The 20,461-nt window shown below is 38.0% G+C and overlaps 2 protein-coding genes across 5 annotated transcripts in view; one reads left to right on the top strand and one right to left on the bottom strand.

Moving 5' to 3' along the window:
• Nucleotides 1-5: 5 nt before the first annotated feature.
• On the top strand, nucleotides 6-17,729 carry LOC101736988 (bumetanide-sensitive sodium-(potassium)-chloride cotransporter). 3 transcript variants are annotated; one of them, XM_004929683.4, is made up of 19 exons: nucleotides 6-209; nucleotides 334-419; nucleotides 492-581; nucleotides 1,308-1,488; nucleotides 2,724-2,983; nucleotides 3,437-3,545; nucleotides 4,414-4,553; nucleotides 5,599-5,790; nucleotides 6,392-6,623; nucleotides 6,702-6,823; nucleotides 7,986-8,121; nucleotides 8,645-8,856; nucleotides 9,516-9,757; nucleotides 10,460-10,671; nucleotides 11,714-11,868; nucleotides 12,513-12,667; nucleotides 14,252-14,391; nucleotides 15,464-15,597; nucleotides 17,182-17,729. In XM_004929683.4, the coding sequence occupies exons 1-19, from the start codon at nucleotides 173-175 to the stop codon at nucleotides 17,281-17,283; spliced, it is 2,937 nt and encodes a 978-aa protein (XP_004929740.2). In that variant the 5' UTR covers nucleotides 6-172; the 3' UTR covers nucleotides 17,284-17,729. The 3 variants fall into 3 exon arrangements, with proteins under 3 accessions (XP_004929740.2, XP_037874499.1, XP_062530630.1); XM_062674646.1 differs by having other exon boundaries at nucleotides 34-209; nucleotides 497-581; XM_038018571.2 differs by lacking the exon at nucleotides 492-581 and having other exon boundaries at nucleotides 31-209.
• The window catches only part of LOC101744807 (tyrosine-protein phosphatase non-receptor type 9), a 67,867-nt gene continuing 65,121 nt past the window's right edge, over nucleotides 17,716-20,461 (bottom strand). For both annotated transcript variants that reach the window (XM_004929565.5, XM_012693368.4), the window contains exon 14: nucleotides 17,716-20,339. In XM_004929565.5, coding sequence (XP_004929622.2) covers nucleotides 20,268-20,339 — 72 coding nt within the window. In that variant the 3' untranslated portion in view covers nucleotides 17,716-20,267. The remainder of the gene's footprint in view (nucleotides 20,340-20,461) is intronic.

The following is a 20,461-nucleotide window of genomic DNA, read 5'->3' as shown; positions in this document are numbered from 1 at the left end:
AGAGCGGATTGAAGGCAGTTGTATCAGGACGACGGCGACGGCTCATTACGATCATCACTGCTTGTTAATTAACTGAAATTGAAACGCCTTTAAAACCATTGTCCTCAATAAGTGATCGAGTTCCGTGTATTCAAAGAATGCAAACATTTTCCTGAAGTGATTCGAATTTACAATGGACGTACGTTTGCTAGGGGACTGTGGGAAAATGGGTGAGAAACTTTTCTCATTTAAAATAATGTTCACAGTTCTAATGATGGAAAGGAGAATGTATGTAAATTGTTTACCTAAATAGTTCAAAATGGCTGCGTCCTTTTAATTTCAAAACAATTTCAGTTCCCAAATCAATGTTGAGACGCAGGCGAAGTGAGTCTGTCGAAATCGGAAACACTAATTGCGAAGTAAATTCCGAAGAAAACGAGGTACTTGCTGCTGAACATATTTATTTAATTAAATTACAAAATTTTATTTATATTCACTTTTTTCGCGTCTAGAGCAGAAGCACTCGGGAATATAGCAATGGACATTTGCATCCTACTCCGGAACTAACAACGTATGGAGGGATAAAATTAGGATGGATTCAGGTACAAAGCTTGGCCATGAAAGAAATAATCATTTTAAAAATAATAAAAAACCACACACAAAAATACCATGCAAAACACAAGAACTAAGTATTTCTTGTCCAAAAAAAATATATTATTTCTTGCCCAAAAAGCAATATTTGTTTATTTTTTTATTGCTTAGATGGGTGGACGAGCTCACAGCCCACCTGGTGTTAAGTGGTTACTGGAGCCCATAGACATCTACAACGTAAATGCGCCACCCACCTTGAGATATAAGTTCTAAGGTCTCAAGTATAGTTACAACGGCTGCCCTACCCTTCAAACCGAAACGCATTACTGCTTCACGGCAGAAATAGACAGGGTGGTGGTACCTACCCACGCGGACTCACAAGAGGTCCTACCACCAGTAATATAATATAACCAGTATAACTTTGTGTTAACACGTGAATATTTTAGTTAAAACTACTTTTACGGTTTAATTTAATGTTTTTTATTGTCGTTGTATTGCCATGTCCAATGCCACGTTACGGACACTGGAGATATTATATTGAAAAATTAAAAATAAAACACAAGATTAAATAGTACAAGTCGTGTAAACTATGTCTAGGCTTCGCGAAAACCAAAGAATAAGATACTATGTAAATGTATTATTATCATGTTTGTTATTCTATAAATGTTATATAAACTAATATTTTTGCTTGATATATTATTTAAAAAAAAAGTCATGATTAATGTTTATTTCCTCAGGGTGTATTGATACCATGTCTCCTCAACATTTGGGGTGTTATGTTGTTTTTACGGATCGCGTGGGTCGTGGCGCAAGCTGGTATAGGTCTTTCGGTCATAATTGTATTCCTTTCCGCCATAGTCTGCGTTATCACGACTCTGTCTCTGAGCGCAATATGCACCAACGGACAACTACAAGGAGGTGAGTTTGGAGGTTTAAGGAAGGAGGACTTTTGCTGTATAATTATAGACGCGCTGTTTTTTTCTACGTATTCGCTGGTAGCCTAAGAAGCTACGCTATGTCTGGTTGGTGACCTCACAGGAGCCAAATCTGTGAGACTGTGACAGTGCTTCGCACAATCTAAGAACTACGATCTGAGAAGATCCGGCGAGAAGCTCAGTGGGTTGGGTTTATAGGCTAGTTTGCACGTTGAACTCTTCGTCGTAATCGACGAGTTCGACGAAGAGGGTGACCGACGCTTAAATAGCCTATATACAGCGAGAGTAGATCCGGGAAATCCGATCTTTCGGGCAACGGCGGCTTTACAGACGTGCTGATGCTGCTATCAGAATCTGAAGTCAACACAACCTGGAGAGAACCTACCCTTAACAGGCGAATATATAAAATATGTTTTCTATGAGATATATAAACTGGACTATATTAACGATGCCAACGCAGTTTTCTCTACATATTAATATATTCAAGATTATCTTTTGATAGATTTAATATCTCAAGTACTTTCTCAAGACAAATATGTAATCAATGAATATTAGTACATTTTTGTTATACAGTGACTATATTTTTATTGTATTACGAATCTGTTTATATATGAGGGATTTCATAATTAAAACGATAAATTATTAACCCAACCAATATCTTAAAGGTTTATTAGGCGCATTTGAACTAGGGATACTTAAAATAGGCTAGATTGAAACATGCTAACATCCACTATTCAACTTAAAATACTAAAAATCTTCAGTAACATTCCATTAAAATGTTATAGCTAGCGTCATATATCACGGAAACATTTCATGTAAGATGACTGCTGTATTACGAGAAATAAGAAATGACAAAAAAAAATCGGTTGTTGTCTGTTAAATCGGTTTACTGACGATAGTTGAACGTGACAACGTCATAAGAAAATACTGATGGAATGGTTTCATTTTTCAATTATCGCAATTGTCGTTGCTATAAACAATTGACACCACATTCACTTTTCACTGAACTTCATACTTGACGAAAACATGTACGCCTCAGAGCGAGGTAACGCCGCATGAGTCATGTTTTTTCGTGCGTGCAGCCGGCTCCATCGAATTATAAGACGTTGTCACGTCAAAAAATCATAACCTCTTCTACAAAACAGATTGAATTCAATAAAAAAAGATAATGTTTAAGGAAGTGATTGCCTTAGTTTAAATTTGCATTCGTATTTTCAGGTGGAGTATACTATCTTGTCTCGAGATCACTGGGGGCCGAATTTGGGGCGTCAGTCGGAATACTCTTTGCATTCGCCAACGCTGTAGCGGCCAGTATGAACACTATCGGATTTTGTGATTCTCTAAATCACCTCCTGAAGACGCACGGACTGAAAATCGTTGATAACGACGTAAACGATATCAGGATTGTGGGTGCGGTAGCGCTTTTAGTTATGTGCGTAATTTGTGCCATTGGTATGGACTGGGAAACCAAAGCGCAGGTATCGCATTGAATGCATTTCGATTATTTCACTGAGGTACTTTGGATTGATAAAAGTTCAATGGACTGATTAATGTATAGATTTCGCTCCTGACAACTCCCGTTAAAATAAAATCATAAGTGATAGAAAATTACTAAATTTTACTGCGTGCAGAATCAGACAGGATGTATTGCAATTTAAAGGTAAATCCGCTATAATGTGTATGAAAGGTGGAGGCTTCCCTAAAAATCACACAATCAATCGCAACAGTAGGAAAATCAATAGACAAACAAGCTTGTTGGCTGGTTATCAGTAAATTTATCGATGGGAACCATCACAAAAATCACTGTGTGCAGCATGAGGACTAATGTTAATTCGCAATTATCACGTTTTTTCTTCTGAAAGTTTTCATAATTTCTTTTCGGTTAAAAACGTTGCGGTAACACTGATATGCTAACGATTGTTTTGTTCCAGAATTTTCTAATAGTCGTAATAGTAGTGGCGATAATAAATTACATTGTCGGAGCACTTATAGGACCCAGTAGTGATGTAGAAAGAGCAAAAGGATTTGTGGGAATAAATTGTAAGTATTTAAGCCAATTTAACAAACCTAAAACTGTTATTAGGGTTTTTATTTGACTCTTAAATTACATCTAAAAACGATCCGGAATGAACGGATTAGTTTCAGTTTTTTTTAATACGTCTATACTTTTATACATCTATACTATAGTTTTATGTTTTTATTAATGACATGATTATGAAACGTGCAATGTGTAGACCAACACTCATAATTGGAAAATTTAATAATGCGCAAATAATTATCATTGTTTTGAGAGGCGGCCGAATTTTCATATTGAAATTCTCAATGCAACAGATATGTACGGTTGTAATTTCAAAGTATTTAGTTGTTCTTATTCTTTAATCCAACGTAACTATTAGTACAATAGAAGTAATGGAGAAGTTCACTGTAAATTTAATCTCAATAATTAAAATGGTGGGCATTATTTTATTTGAAAAGAGATTGACATGACAAATAAAATCTTCATTTTTATTGAAAAAAATTACTGAGATATCATTATTTAAGCTCGCTTATATAAAAGGTACTACTAGTATATAATATAACCTGATATATCGCAGATATAACCTTTGACTAATTTCAAGAAATGTATCTTTGATCCTTTTCGGTATTAGTATGATATTCTATAAAATTCCGTTTGGATTATAAAAATTCAACCAAGTAGTTTTAAAGTGATGCGATTACAAGCATAATACTTTTAATTATAAGAAATGGACCGAGTACAAATTTAATATGAGTTAAACCACGGGTAGATATTACAGTGAAAAAATTAGATTATTAGAATTAGAGAGAAAAAATTAGAATAATATTCGCAGACCGTATCATAACCTAGAAATGTTAAGCAACAGGTGTCCATTTTTTTTTTTTGGAATAGTACAAACTATTCGGGAGAACTGGCTCCCGAATTTTCGCTACAGCGAAGGGCGCGAACACGACTTCTTCAGTGTTTTCGCGGTTTACTTCCCCGCCGTGACTGGCGTGCAGGCGGGGGCCAACATTTGTGGAGATCTCAAGGTGAATATTATAATTTTGACAAAACAAATATCGGCTCAATCACTAAACCTTGACATTCGCCCACTCAGAACATGTTTTAGGCGATTAAAACTTTTATGACTTATTGAGTACACCTTTCAGTAGATTGATGAGATGGCAAAAATGAGTGGGCTGCACCAACCACCCCGATAAAAAATGGAGTAACAGTCTTAACCGTAATAAGGTTCAGAGATAGATACATAAGGTTCAGGACAGAGGTTTTCTTGAAAGTTTCAATAACTTTAAATTTATTAATTTACTTTACTTATTATTTTTATGTGCCAACCCTAATGTGACTCCTGTCATCTGCTATGTGATCCATCATGGCTTCAGAAATAGATGTCCTTTAGATAACTTTACTGTCTTTGTTTTTCGCGATCACAAATAACATTTTTTATTTTTTTAATAAACTAGCGCGCGCTAACAACATCGAGTCCTCGGCCATCCCTTCATAGCTATTTCATATTAGGCCACCTGGCTGTACGAATACTACCCGTCCTTACGGATCCATCAGATCCAATAACCTTTGCACTAGACGCCTTCAGCTCTAACACTAGGAGCAGGCTTAGGGACCCCGGTAACGTACTCGTCGAACTCGACAAAGAGTTCGCCGTGCAACCTAACCCATGAATCAGCTCGCTGAGTTTCTCGCCGGATCTTCTCAGCGGGTCACGATTCCGATCCGGTAGTAGATTCATTCGTGAAGCAGCTGCTCTTGAGCTGTTACGTACTCATCCGCACGTAGCTGGAATAACCCCTCAGGTTACCTGCAAATAGTTTGGAAAAAATAGTACTAAATTGGAAAATATATTAAAGAGATTCTATTTTCCAATTCTTTGTTTCCAAAAGTTCGACATTCTGTTTAACTCATCATCAGTACCTATGCTTTCCTGAATTATGCTTTCACTCCCAAAATCAGTCATACGTGATAGTAAAAGATAAAACAACCGTGTTATAATGATATTGAGACTGAGATGTTTATCGATTAAGCCTGACTACGCTATGTTGTTGTTTTTTTTTTTTCTAGAACCCAGCCGTCGCAATTCCCAAAGGTACTCTTTTAGCGCTGGCCATATCAGTCACGTCGTATTTCACAATGGTGATTCTGTCGGGAATGGGTGCCCTCAGGGACGCGAGCGGTAACGTCGCGAACTTGACAACAGCCGCGCTCGAATCTTGCAAACCTCACTGCGGTTACGGCTTACACAATAACTATGCGGTAAGTAATCAATTCATTTTAGATCAATAACAATTGATTTCGTCGTGGCCTAAAGGATAAAACGTCCGGTGCGTCCGTATCTAGCGATGCAACGATGTTCGAATTCCGCCGGCGGGTACCAATTTTTCTAATAAAATACGTACTTAACAAATGTTCACGATTGACTTCCACGGTGAAGAAATAACATCGTTAATACCGCAGCTCACCGTGAGACATGAACTCTAAGATCTAGACTTTCTATAGCACAACGGCTAGGTACTTCACTCTTCAAAACGGAACCAATCACTACTTCGCGCCATCAATAGGCAGGGTGGAGGTACCTACCCGTGCGGGCTCATAAGACTCCCTACCACAGATAATTATGCAAATTATATTGTATGTTGGTTTGATTTTAATTATACGATGTTAGTCCTTTATCGTGGAAGTCATTCGTGAACATGCATTAAGTATTTCTTAGAATTTACTTGCCTGCGGGATTTGAACACTGACACACTGGCATCGCTCGATAAGAATGCACCGAGTCTCCTATCTTTTAGGCCACGACGACTTCGAAATGTTGTGTGTGTGTTGTTTATTAGATGTTTGTGATGATGTGTTTTAGATCATGCAGTTAATGTCGGCTTGGGGCCCCTTCATCTACGCGGGCTGCTGGGCGGCGACTCTGTCCACGGCGCTCACCAACTTGCTGTCGGTGCCGCGGCTCATCCAGGCGCTCGGCGTCGACCGCATCTACCCAGGACTCATCTTCTTCTCGAAACCGTACGGACGACACGGAGAGCCCTACAGAGGATACGTACTAACCTTTTTCGTTTCCTTACTGTTTCTACTTATCGGTAAGTATTATTGACAAGATTACCTGATTTTTTTTTATCTAGGTCTCACTAAAGCCTATATTTCGGTGTTTGTTTTAGCGAATTTGAACGCGATTGCTCCGTTGATAACAAATTTTTACTTGGCCTCATACGCACTTATTAACTTTTGCACCTTTCACGCGGCATTCGTTCACCAAATTAATTGGCGACCCACGTTTCGCGTGAGTAGATCAATCAAATCTAAATATAGTGTTTTATAAGTAGTTGAACAAACAGGCTCACCACACTCTAGACAACACTAGGAGTCTCTAGACAACACTACTGGAATACTAGGCCCTTTAGAGATTGTTCCAAATAGTTTTGTATTTCAAGTCGGAATGTTTCATTGCGGACATAAGCAAGACTTTTAGAGCAACGATTGCGCATCTATACCCACTAGTGGTCTCCCAGTACTCGAAATTCGACTATAATTAATTGAAATTATAAGTTTGAGCATTAGTATGGTTCTATTGTGAAAGACTATTAACTATTCTCAATTTGACAGACTTTAAACAAAAGTTTGACAATAAACAAAGAGCTTAAATTATGTCGAGTGACATACGAGTAGGCAGGGCGGTGGTACCTTCCCGCGCGGACTCACAAGAGGTCCTACCACTAGTGTGTAGATACTCTAATAGCAATTATTTCACATACCAGATCATACGTATTTGGCTCGAAACGATCGTTTACTTCAACTATTTAACAATATAACAACAAACAATTAACAATATAACAAAGGCCGTCTGGTGTAGTGGTAAGTGACATGGTCACTACACAAGGGGGTCGCGGGTTCGAATCCCGCCAAGGGAAGATAATTGTATGATAAATATAAATGTATTTTCCAGGGTTATGGATGTATATTAAATATATGTATGTGTATAATAAAAATCTTACATTTATATCCGTTATCTGGTACCTGTAACACAAGTTCTTTACGAACTTATCACGGGACCGGTTAACGTGGTGTGGTTGTTAGTAAATATTATTATATTATTATTATTAATAATAATACACCTATCAATATTTTAAGATCAGAAAATTCCTAAAATAATTTACATGTTTAGTCTGAATCATAAGAAGCAAGCAGTCGATGGTTTTAAAAAATATATAATGGCAAACGGAATCAGTCACAAATCTACTGGATTTGAACTATAGAAGAATCCCGTTTAATTTTTAGGTGTATTCATAAAATGTTCGTGCATTCACAACGTAAAAACATAATATTTGTTGATTATGAAATTATAACTGACTATTGTACGTACAATTATGTAGTTTGTTTCAACTTGTTTATTATTATTAATTTGTTTTATTCGCAACAGAGTTAATAAATATATATTTTTGCAGTATTACAACAAATGGCTATCGTTGGCCGGGTTCCTAATGTGTGCTTCAATAATGATGATAATCAGCTGGGCGATGGCACTGACTACAATGTTTGTTTTCATGACATTATATCTTCTCGTTCTTTATAGGAAGCCAGGTAACTATGTGGTGATTACGGTATTAAGTATTGTTCAATATCAACAAGTTTATTAGTATTTACTGGTGGTAGGATATCTTGAGTCCGCACGGGTAGGTACCACCACCCTGCCTATTTCTACCGTGAAGCAGTAATGCGTTTCGGTTTGAAGGGTAGGGCAGCCCTTGTACTGTTAAAACTTATTATTACTGTTAACTTTTATGTTACTGTTATGTTACTGTTAACTTAGAACTTATGTCTCGAGGTAGGTGGCGGCATTTACGTCGTAGGTGTATATGGGCTTTGGTAACCACTTAACACCCAGAGATTCTAACTGATCCGTGAAAAAGTGGATTTACTGGATGGGATTTCGTTAGATAGTTCTGAAAAAGAATTATAGTCTTAAGTGTTTTTCAAGCTCGCTTACAAATACGCGCACTCTCTTGACAATACGATTTTCATCAATAGTAAATGGTGTGATGAACTGATAAGATTAGTAAATAAGAATCGATAATGAGACGCATTTTTTTGTGATCCTACCCAGACGTGAGCTGGGGTAGCAGCACTGAAGGACAACGTTACCAGGACACGGTCTCATTTATAACTGAGCTCAGTCACCGAGTGACGCACAGTCGCTCGTACAACCCTCAGCTGCTTGTGCTCGCTGGGACACCGCTACAGCGCCCCGCGCTCATCGACGTAGCACACATGCTCACGAAGATAGGATCATTCATGATAGTTGCTGACATTACAGACGTTAGTATCGTACATAATTTTGTGAAACTAGTTCAGTTTGTATCAGTTATTTCCTACCTATTCGCTGGTAGCCTGAGGGCCTATTACAGCTTCGGCGAGTAAGTGAGCTCACGGGCTTAACCTGAGAGTATTAGCTAACACTAGCCCTAGCAAGAGCAGTGCTTCGCAGAATCTACCACCGGATCGGAATCGCGGCCCACTGAGATGATCCGGCGAGAAACTCAGTGGGCTGTTGTATCAGTTAATCACTGTTCATAATACCTCGACATTTTTTTTTATTGCTTAGATTGGTGGACGAGCTCACAGCCCACCTGGTGTTAAGTGGTTACTGAAGCCCATAGACATCTACAACGTAAATGCGCCACACACCTTGAGATATCAGTTCTAAGGTCTCAGTATAGTTACAACGGCTGCCCCGCCCTTCAAACCGAAACGCATTACTGCTTCACGGCAGAAATAGGCAGGGTGGTGGTACCTACCCGCGCGGACTCACAAGAGGTCCTACCACCAGTATAAAAGATTAATAAACGAAAAAGAGTAATTATTGAATTATTAAGCAATTTTTTTTTTGACAACCTCTCTAAAATCCTCTTACAAAGTTAAAATAAAATAAAATACAGTTTTATAGAGACTAAACAGATTTTATAACTGTTTTATAGACTGCATTAACCAAAGGCGAACGTGTCAGCCGTCAGCACATAGGCGAGCAGTTTGTGAAGTATCGCAAACTCCGCGCGTTCTACGTTCTCCTGCAAGGGCTTGACTTGAAGCGCGGCGCCAACGCACTGATGCAAGCTAGTGGGCTTGGAAAACTCTCTCCTAACATATTACTCATAGGATTCAAAAAGGACTGGACGAACGCTGAACATAAACAGATTAGCGACTACTACGGAGTTATCCAGTTAGTTGGGGGTCTTATTTTAATCGATTAGTCGTAATAATGCATGAAATTAATTACTGTTGGCTTATAGTTTCAAACTCAGCTTTCGAAGTTTATAACCGGTATGAGACATCTATATGGTAGTCTAGTCTATAGTCTTTACTGGTGGTAGGACCTCTCGTGAGTCCGCACGGGTGGGTACCACCACCCTGCCTATTTCTGCCGTGAAGCAGTAATGCGTTTCGGTTTGAAGGGTGGGGCAGCCGTTGTAATTATACTGAGACCTTAGAAGTCATGTCTTAAGATGGGTGGCGGCATTTACATTGTAGATGTCTATGCGCTCCGGTAACCTCTTAACACCAGGTAGGCCGTGAGCTCGTCCACAAACATGAGAAATAAAAAAAATATTGAAATAATAATATTCTTGTGCTGACGAACCAAGTTTTAAAGTAAATGGTAGTGATTGGCCATTAGGCCACCAATTAAAGTAGTTATATTAGGGTTTTTTTGACTATCAAGGGACGTCAGTAGTTGAGCTAAACCGAAGCCGACTGAAATATATATCACGTAAAATTATTAACTTCTCCAATTCCTCTTTTAACGGAAAAGATAATTACTCGTACATCTTTAAAACGTCTGCAAAGCTTTTTAATCATTAATAAATATAATAGTAAAGTCGTAATACTTACGGCATAGAATTATGGCTTCGATTTTGTATTTTAGAGACGCATTCGATTTGAAGCTTGCGGTAACGATACTGCGAGTCCCCGGGACCTCGCAAACAGTACAGCGGTGGAGGTGGACACCCCGTGTGGTCTCGGAACCGAATAACTTCGAGCTCGTGATGCACACACAAGTACTCGCCCTCATGAACTCTGATTCAGACCTCGAAGACGACGACCAAGCAATCGACGATGATTCTGACAAACTTATCGGTATACTTTTTTACTAGTGGGTACATTTATCCACAGTCCCTGTATTTCCCGAGCGCTATGACTTGTCCTTCTTCAAACGAGGCTTGTGGAGAGTACTCAACAGTAGGCAGCGGCTTGGCTCTGCCCCTGGCATTGCTGAAGTCCGTGGGCGACGGTAACCACTCACCATAAGGTGGGCCGTATGATCGTCTGCCTACAAGGGCAATAAAAAAAAAAACAGTCGATGAACTAGCTGTGTGTGTTAGGTTTTCACGCCCAAGCCACTGAACCGATTTTGATGAAATCGGGTATAAGAATAGCTTGAACCTTGAGGAAAATATAGGCTACCTTTCAACCCAATGTTGAGCACTGGTTTCCGCCCATGCCTAAAACGAAGCACGCGAAGGTACAGGTGGAAAGCTAATGTAAAATTAAAAAATAATCCCTACATTAGTATTATAAGTAATAGGGGTTAAAGTATGAAATTGTCATTTACCTTTTTTTTCGTGATTTGGACAATTTTATACGTGATAAAAAGTTTTTTCCCATGAGGCAGTACAAAATGCTTTCACATAGCTTGTAGAATCTAGATTACCAGAGTTCTATCGCAAAGGCCTAAATGACCTTGCTATTAGAGGGCAGCAATGTATAGATAATAATGGTAGATGTTTTAATTAAATAAATATGTTAAATGAAAAGAAAACGAACCCCACGCTTTTTTTACAATGAAATCATTTTTTCTTACGCTACTTTTAATTCAAATTTATTAAAATTTATTTATTATTTTTTAGTTGGATTTTCTGTAAAAGCGTATTTTGTTCGTTTTTTAAACTATTATTTATTTTTCATTTTTTAGTTGAATTTCAATTTTTTCATTATTATTTTTTGCATTTTTTTTTAGTATTGAATTGTCATCGATCCTTAATAAGTATACCAAATTTCGAGTTAATCCGACGTTTTGAAGGGGGTCCAAATCATGTTCAAAGATTCCGTTACATACTAACATACATACGTCTGAAGCTAATAAAAGCGTATTAAAAACAAAACTGAAAATTGTTTTCAGACTCTGAAAACCAGCTGTCAAACGAAACTTCAAGTAGCGAACAGAATCCAGAATCCATCGGCGGAGAAGCATTACGATCTGCGAACTTTTCCCGGACTTCAAGACGGAAACTTTCAAACGGAGCTTTGTCATTCAGAGCTTTGTCGTTCAATTGCGTAAGTAATCAACGAAAGGAAATGAAACCTGACAATAAACAAATACTTGATTACATTGACTCGCTCAGAGAACAGAGCTTGGAATAACCAACAAAAGAATCGTCTATAATATAGACTAATATAATATAATCGTCTATAATATAGTGGTGGGCAAACATTTTTAATGGCGGGCCACAAAGTTTAGGAAATTCTAGAAGAGGGCCAGAATTATAGAAAAAATACATTTTGTATTAAAGCTTTTTAATAAACAAAATACCTTTTACGCCTTGTTAGGCGTGTGAGACGTGAGGCGTGTGATAGATAGGTGAAAAGAATGGTTTCTTTTTCAATAAATAAACTAATACCCGTGACAGGCTGCCGAGATAATTATAATGATGGCAAGTTAATTATGAGATAATGGAAGCTCAATACCACTGACAAATTGGAGCTTTCATTAAAAATTCGAAGATTTTCAGTTATAAACGTCAGATTTTATTTTACGCGCCAAAATGCTGACTAGAATATTTAGGGTGGATGGACTCTCGGCGGGCCGAATTAAATACTTCCGCGGGCCGGAGTTGGCTCGCGGGCCGTACTTTGCCCATCACTGGTCTATATAATTATGTCATAATAATAAATATGTCATAATAATGTATTGTTTGCAGAAACAATACGTAGATGCTTGGTGGCTTTATGAGGATGGTGGTTTGAACATATTGCTTCCGTATATTATTGCACGTCGCGGCTACAAACACAAACTGCCCCTTAGGATATTCGCGATCACGAAAGAACAGCACAAAAGAGAGTTTGAAAATAAATGGTATGTGTGTTTCTACATAGTATTCTGTAATATATTTTTTTATTGCTTAGATGGTTGGACGAGCTCACAGCCCACCTGGTGTTAAGTGGTTACCGGAGCCCATAGACATGTACAACGTAAATGCGCCACCCACCTTGAGATATAAGTTCCAAGATCTCAGTATAGTTACAAGGGCCCCGCCTTTCAAACCGAAATGCATTACTGCTTCACAGCAGAAATAGGCAGAGTGGTGGTACCTACCCGCGCGGACTCACAAGTGATCCTACCACCAGTAATTACGCAAATTAATTTAATTTTGCGGGTTTCATTTTTTATTACACGATGTTATTCCTTCACCGTGGAAGGCAATCGCGAACATTTGTTGAGTACATATTTCATTAGAAAAATTGGTACTCGCCTGAGATTCGAACACCGGTGCGTCGCTCAACATGAATGCACCGGACGTCTTATCCTTTAGGTTAGGCCACGACGACTTCATTGAATTGAAATTCTTAGAATAGTGCGCCTTCTTATTATGTTAGCGTTCCGCTTAGTGTTGATTAACTAAATATATAATATAAGCCCTTAATCAATACAAACTGAATTTTATAGTCATATGATTACGTATCTTATTCTAATTTCAATGTCCCTTCTTGCGTATTCCTCAGAGCTGAGGGTCGTGACCTTTACGGAGTAGGTACTTTTGTTCAGACTAAATTCCTCCTGTCATTCCTATCCTCTCTGGATAGAGAAATTAGTGTTAGAGTTCAATGTCGTCTTAATTTCAATGTAAATATGTTAAAATGAAATTAAACAATCCTTAAACCCAAGACCCACATGAGCAATAAGGTTGAAATTTAATTCCATAGATAAAAGTAAATGGCGGTGGCCATCATAGAACACAAGATATTAGATAGACGCCTGAATCTTGCTAACGACATTTTAAAGATAAGTATAAATATTATACAAGTTCCGAACACCAACAGTCGGACCGAGCAATTTCACTTGCTTGTGAAAGATGTCCACTTTGTCTTTACTACCAAAGATATATTATACAAACTTCAGACCGGAATTCACGAATGTTTCGGAGCCGGAAAAAAGAAATGGCTACCCGTGGGGGCTTAAGCTACACCAGTAGAATTGGGGGATTTTAGGGCTAGGTAAAAGAGCAAGCTGTGTGATGTCGGCAGTGTATAGCACCACCATCGCCTAACACAAGTGAATGGCGGCCTTCACGTTGTCAAGTCAGTAGGCTTTAGTAAGCTCGTTCACCCACGTAAGCATAAAACGTAGAATGAGGGAGAAGTTAAAAGTTATTACTGGAGAACTATAGACAATGCTCGATTATTTTTCCGCCAACGAATTATTAGTAAATTACATAATAGTGTATAAACTCTATTTAGTATGAAATTAACGTTTGCACTTTTGCTATTTCCTAATAAATTCTGCTTTTATTTTTGCGAATGTCTGGTTAAATTTTTAGATTTATTGAAGTACAGAAAGCATAATGCCGGTTTAACTTTTTAACATTTTCTCAAAACTAGGAAGGGATAATAGTTTTCAACAGATTATTGAGTAAAATTGTTATTTAATTGTTAAAATCAGCATGGAAAGTTTATTGAAAAAATTTCGAATCGAGTACACGGAGCTGACACTGGTGCGAGGGATTGGGGACGCGCCACCCGAGTCGAGTTGGAAAATGTTCAACAACATCATAAACGATTTTAAGTCTGAGGAGAAAACTGGTACGAAAATTCTTTATTTTATTTTCCTTATCTGTATTAACTTTTTTTTTTATTGCTTTGATGGGTGGACGAGCTCACAGCCCACCTGGTGTTAAGTGGTTACTGGAGCCCATAGACATCTACAACGTAAATGCGCCACCCACCTTGAGATATAAGTTCTAAGGTTCTCAGTATAGTTACAACGGCTGCCCCACCCTTCAAACCGAAACGTATTACTGCTTCACGGCAGAAATAGGCGGGGTTGCGGTACCTACCCGTGCAGACTCACAAGAAGTCCTACCACCAGTAACTTGTTAAGAAGAAACGTGGATGATGAAAATCTTGAAGCTAGGCTTAAAAAAATAATTGATGTCGTTACATCTATATAAACCTTCGACACTCATGACATACATTATTCGATATTTAGGTACGTGAAAAGTTGGAATCTATCGTTTCTAAATCGATGTCCTCAATTCGACTATATTTAATTTGTTTTTATTTGAGAGCCGGTGCTTCTCATGTTGTCCCATTTAAATTATATCAATATCTGATCAGTAGTTTTTGAATTATCCTTAATTATAATTTATAATTTAATATTAATGCATTTATAATTGACTTCACCTATTAGTTTTTTGTAAAAAAAGACAACAGCATCGCAGTATAGAGATAAATTTTATGATACAAAAAACTGTGTAGCTTTTTTCCTTTTTTTGTATGGATTAAACAATGCCCGGTAAGATAGTTGCTGTACAATACAACTGTGATTTCGACCTAATAACTCTGTGAGCGACACCATTCAAGTAGGTATGTTATGTCTATGGACTCGTCTAAGTTAATAAAAATAATATAGTAATTTATTTTATTGCCATTGTAGGTGTTTTATTGCCCAGCATACGGTCCACATCATCATCATCATCATCATCAGCCTTTATCTGCCCACTGCTGGATATTTATCCGCCGCTCATGGACATCAACAATTCTAGGGCCATTACCAAGCCGCTGCCTAGCGCGGAGTTCTATCCACAGAATGTAAAATAGCTTTAGCAAAATGTAATGTACATATACTTTCATAACACATGAAAACTTGATGCAGATATTTTAACATCGGAAGCCGAGTTGAAGAGTCAGTACAGTAAAACGAGCAGGCATTTGCGACTACGAAACCTTCTGTTGCAACATTCGACAAAAGCCGCTATCGTCATCATTACCCTGCCATTGCCGAGAAAGGTAATTTACAATTAAGGTTCTATATGCCAGTAGCTAGAGGCAATTTTGGATTCAAATTGACTGGTGGGCGAGCTCAGAAGAATCAAAGAAAGCTCGAAGCTAAAAGAACTTCTAATATCAGCCCTAACTAGAGTATTGCTTCGCAGGGACATTTACAAAAATATCAAGTGAATGCGCCGTCGAAGACTAACAATAATAGTCCAGCTATTGATCAGGATACAAGTCGTCAAGTTGTTATTCTTTCATCAATCGTTTTTTATTTTGAATAATGATTTTGTCTAGTTTTGTTTTGGGCACATGTATTAACGAAACTTTGTGCGTACTGTATTTACCATTGACCTTGTTTTCTTATCACTCCCCAATTCTTCTCTTTGCTACATTTAAGTATGTACCTCTCCTACTTATTTTGATATCTAAATTACAAACATTCACCGTTTGGTTGGCTCTATGGTCATTTTACATACTCACTATACCCACGTATAGAAACGAACTTCTTAACAATCCATGGATTTACCGTGCGGGTGCCGGGTCCATCTTGTCGCAGAGAGAGGAATTTGTACGAAAAATGCCAACAGACGAGTACGTTTAAGGGGCCTCTATTTAATGCGCATTGAGCTCACCCTCAATCCTTTCCCTGTCTAGAAAAATTTGATACGAATCTACTAGTGCGGCTTTGGATGTTCGTTCAAATACAGAATTAATGAGAGTTATTGAGAAGCTAAGTTCTTTTAATAAGTTACGGAGATTTTGCTAGTAAGATTTTGAAGACAGGTTTGCGTGTTCACTGCGAAGAAAGACCCTTTGTCATGGTGCCACAATTCCAAGGAGTATCTCTGCAACCTTCCACGAGTGTTGGGATACTTGCGGTCGACATTTCGAGCGATGTCCAATTTCGGAGTCATTTGGAGGGAAAAACCAAGTTAGCGTCCAAAATGCTGAGAGTCCTCAACAGAGCGAAGCGGTACTTCACGCCTGGAGAAAGACTTTTGCTTTATAAAGCAAAGCGTTCTCACGGACCGTTCGTAATCTCTGGGTCTGCGGGGACGCTTCGCTTCTTCCTGTATTTTGTACCGTATGTTCCATGAAAAGTGCTCTGAAGAATTGTTTGATAATACCATAATCTCATTGTTACCATCGCACCGCCCGCCAACGGAGTAGACTTCATCCATACTACCCTCCACGGTTTTTCCCGAGCGCTATGACTTGTCTTCCTTCAAACGAGGCTTGTGGAAAATACTTAATGGTAGGCTGTAGTTCTGCTCCTGGCATTGCTGAAGTCCATCCAATAGATGGTGATCGTCAGATACGGTCATCTGCCTACAGGGGCAATAAAAAAAATATAACTCTCACCCCCACTCCAACGGCATAAAAACTAACCAATTTTTTTGGTAGTTCGTAAATTCATGGTGCAATATATTCCAGTCATAATAATATATTATAATGCAAGTACTAGCAACTAATTAGCTTCCATATGTTTTTATATCCACAGAGCACAGGTTCCTAAAAAAAGGAAAATTTCCTTCTTTCATAAAGCCCGTGCATTATTTTGCTCGTGTAGTCAAAAACATGTTTGATTGATTTTAGGTGTCGGCATCGCTGTACATGGCGTGGCTAGAGGTCCTCAGCCGAGATTTGCCGCCCGTGTTATTCGTACGTGGCAACGACTCCTGTGTGTTGGACGCGTAAAGTGAAAGATTATACCGATGACGTCACTTCAACAAATGTAGGGTTTGCACAAAAAATAGACAAAATAAATTGTATAAGGATTGCGAAACCCAGTATCGAACGACAAGATATTGCTATCGGAGGTTGCAGTTTAAGCGGCAGGCTCGTCTGTGAAAGTAAGCGACTTCGAGATGCCCATGGGCTTCTAGTGACGTCTGAGACGTAATCTAGGTTAAATATCCGCCATGCATCCAACATACAAATTAAAAAGTCGGTCGAATGAAAAAACTTGATTTAAGAAATGGTGCAGGATCTCACACTACGTTGAAAAGTATAAATTCGCACACAAAGGGAATTTTAATTAAATTATTCATATGACGTATTATAAGTATATATAGTTTATGTATAAAATTGATTAAAAAAAACTAATTCAAATAAAATAAACAAAATCAGTAAATATAATAGAAGTTCTTTTTATTTCACACATATTTCACAAGGGCATCATTTTCATTTTAAAAAAAAAAACGTATTTACAGTTACAAGAATCAACAGTCGTTCCAGATTAACAATTTAATTATTATTATTTTTTAAACTCCTAAATAATACAATAAAGTGAAATTTGTTTAAAACTATTCAATAGTGGATGTTCATAGCGAGCTGGTACATATCGGCTGCGGTACAAATGAGGCAGTCAGCGCAAAAGTGGCCTAACCTTATCATAGTTAGTATGGAGATTGAATGAGGTTGGAATTTACTTTTACACTGCTTCGTAGGCAAAAACAATACGCGCAAAAATAATGTTTACAAAACCATCTGTTCTCTATGGGTGGGACTAGGGAAAGGCCGGTTTTACATCAAAATTTATTATCACTACATAGTATAAAACAAAGTCGCTCTCTCTGTCCCTATATCCCTATGTACGCTAAAATCTTTAAAACTACGCAACGGATTTTGATGCAGTTTTTTTTAATAGATAGAGTGATTGAAGAGGAAGGTTTATATGTGTAATAACATCCATTAAATAGTGGAGAAATCAATAATTAATTACAGTTTCCGAAGCGAAGCGAGGGCGAGTCGCTAGTGTTTTAAATAAATTGCACGAATTCGAAAAATTGTGGGTTAGGCCACTTTTGCACTGACGGTCTTAAATGTTGGCGCGCCCGAATGTGCCCGCTCGCTGCGAATGCGCTCGCCTTGTACGCACGCGCATGTAAGCGGCGTAACACGATACATCAATCAGAATTAATTACAACAATACAAATATTTAACGTGCACTCGCAACACAACAAGGGCCGCCCGAGTCGACGCTTCTCGACGATTCGAACGCTCATCGCTCGAACAAGAGAGATTCAACAAATCTTCTCAGGGGAAACCGTGCTTGTTCTGTGTGACGTCATAGACGTGTGACGTCAGCACGGGCGACCGAAATAAGAACACGAATGACCTCGGGCCGTCAAATGTCACTTCATAAGTACGATTTGCAAAAAAATATATATATTTACATGCTCCTTAGTTGAAATTAGAATAAATATATTAAATCCGCGTTTGCGATTTAGAATAAAGTCATAAAATTTTATTTAAATATTTTATAATCCAACATGGCGAATGGTTAATCCTGTTCTTATTTTGATCGCACAGTATACCGATATGTCAGTTGCGCAAGGACGGTTTTTTTTATATATACATACATATAAAGAGCAATACTCTGATAGTGATTTCGAAGTGTTCCTACAATCATACGGAAAATTAATAATTTGTTGCAATCAAAAATATTACATTCACTATTATATGCATTATTGTTTTTGCTTACAGTACCTTATAGTTTATTTGTTTACGTTTAGCTATATCGAATGTAACTAAATTGGCTAAGATCCCACTGTTCGAGTGCTGCTTGTGAAATTTTAGAGCACATTAACATTACTCAGTCTATATTTATATAAAATTTAAATATTAGTAATAATTCGTAACCGTACTTCGACATGATGCGATGGGACAAACTTGCATGTGATGAACTTAACGACACATTCCGGGTGCTATATAATGCGAGTTTGTATTGAAACGGCCTGGGGGCACAGGGGACCCGGCGGGGGCCCACCAGCACCGGACTACACTATCACACGTTCTCCACGTTCTCAATGCTGTCATAACTAAAGATACCAAAATTTAAGAACCCTTTTGTACAGAGTACCGTTATCATAAGCACCATCTTACAATTGTACTTTCTGTTCAGCGATTCTGAAACACTGGACAACGAAATGAAAAGAGTAGAATAATTACATTTTTAATTTAATATTAATCCATTTTGTACCTTATTATAAAAACGATAAATCAAATCTTATATCTGTTATATTTTGTATTAGTTCTGTGTACAACAATTAAATTAACTAGATTGTTTCTCGGACGCTACACGTAATTTTTGCTGCGTAAGACAGTTCTAAAATGGCCTATTTTAACAGCATCCAGAACAGTAATGTTTTGTTACAATGTTCAGTGACGTCAACAACAAAATGTTCACGCACGCGAATAAACTATTTTAAACATACTACATACATACAAAACTCACACAGCCATACACTATTTACGTATAAATAAATAAAATAATAATCATTAAAATTAATTATGGAAAGATTTTTGGTTACAAAGAATTCATAATATGCAAGGTAAAATACTTGAATTACGAGGTTTGTTTACCGAGACCCGATAGTGGTTGCGGGGACGCTCCCGCTATCCTAGTGAACACATATCTCTGCCACCAGAGACACTGTAGCGGAACTGCCAGACCACGGGATACTGTCGGTTCCTTTCTGTGTTTAACAGAACTTGTGCACTATTCAATTAACTATTAGACGGTAGTTGACGCAAATATTTACAAATAACACATTCCGAGATCACGAGAACTGAGTAATCGATACGTCGCGAACTGTGTAACGTTCATAATTAACGCGAGGTTAGACCATGGGGGGTGGGGGGGGCGCGGGACGGGCAGGCGGCGGCCGCGACCTTCCTTATTCGGACTCCTCATCGTTCTCATCGTCGAAGCCAGTCAGATCGGCAGATTCTAAATATCCATTCATAACCTGGAAAATAATAAAAATTACATAATAAAAATAACAGCTCGACCTTGCCAAATTTGCGGAATCGTGTGACTAAAACTTCATACTGAGTCAGACAATGGGAAATTTATTATTGATAAATAATT

The sequence above is a fragment of the Bombyx mori genome, chromosome 21 (assembly GCF_030269925.1).
Source record: "Bombyx mori chromosome 21, ASM3026992v2".
NCBI classification, from domain to species: Eukaryota; Metazoa; Arthropoda; class Insecta; order Lepidoptera; family Bombycidae; genus Bombyx; species Bombyx mori.
This window is presented reverse-complemented; position numbering and strand designations above follow the sequence as displayed.

What these genes read in the sequence shown, in the direction of transcription:
- LOC101736988 (XM_004929683.4), top strand. Translation starts at nt 173, where the DNA reads ATGGACGTACGTTTGCTAGGGGACTGTGGGAAAATGG. An exon ending in GCTTACACAATAACTATGCG is followed by an intron (nt 5,791 to 6,391) that starts GTAAGTAATCAA and finishes GATGTGTTTTAG; the next exon opens with ATCATGCAGTTAATGTCGGC. An exon ending in TGATTCTGACAAACTTATCG is followed by an intron (nt 10,672 to 11,713) that starts GTATACTTTTTT and finishes AATTGTTTTCAG; the next exon opens with ACTCTGAAAACCAGCTGTCA.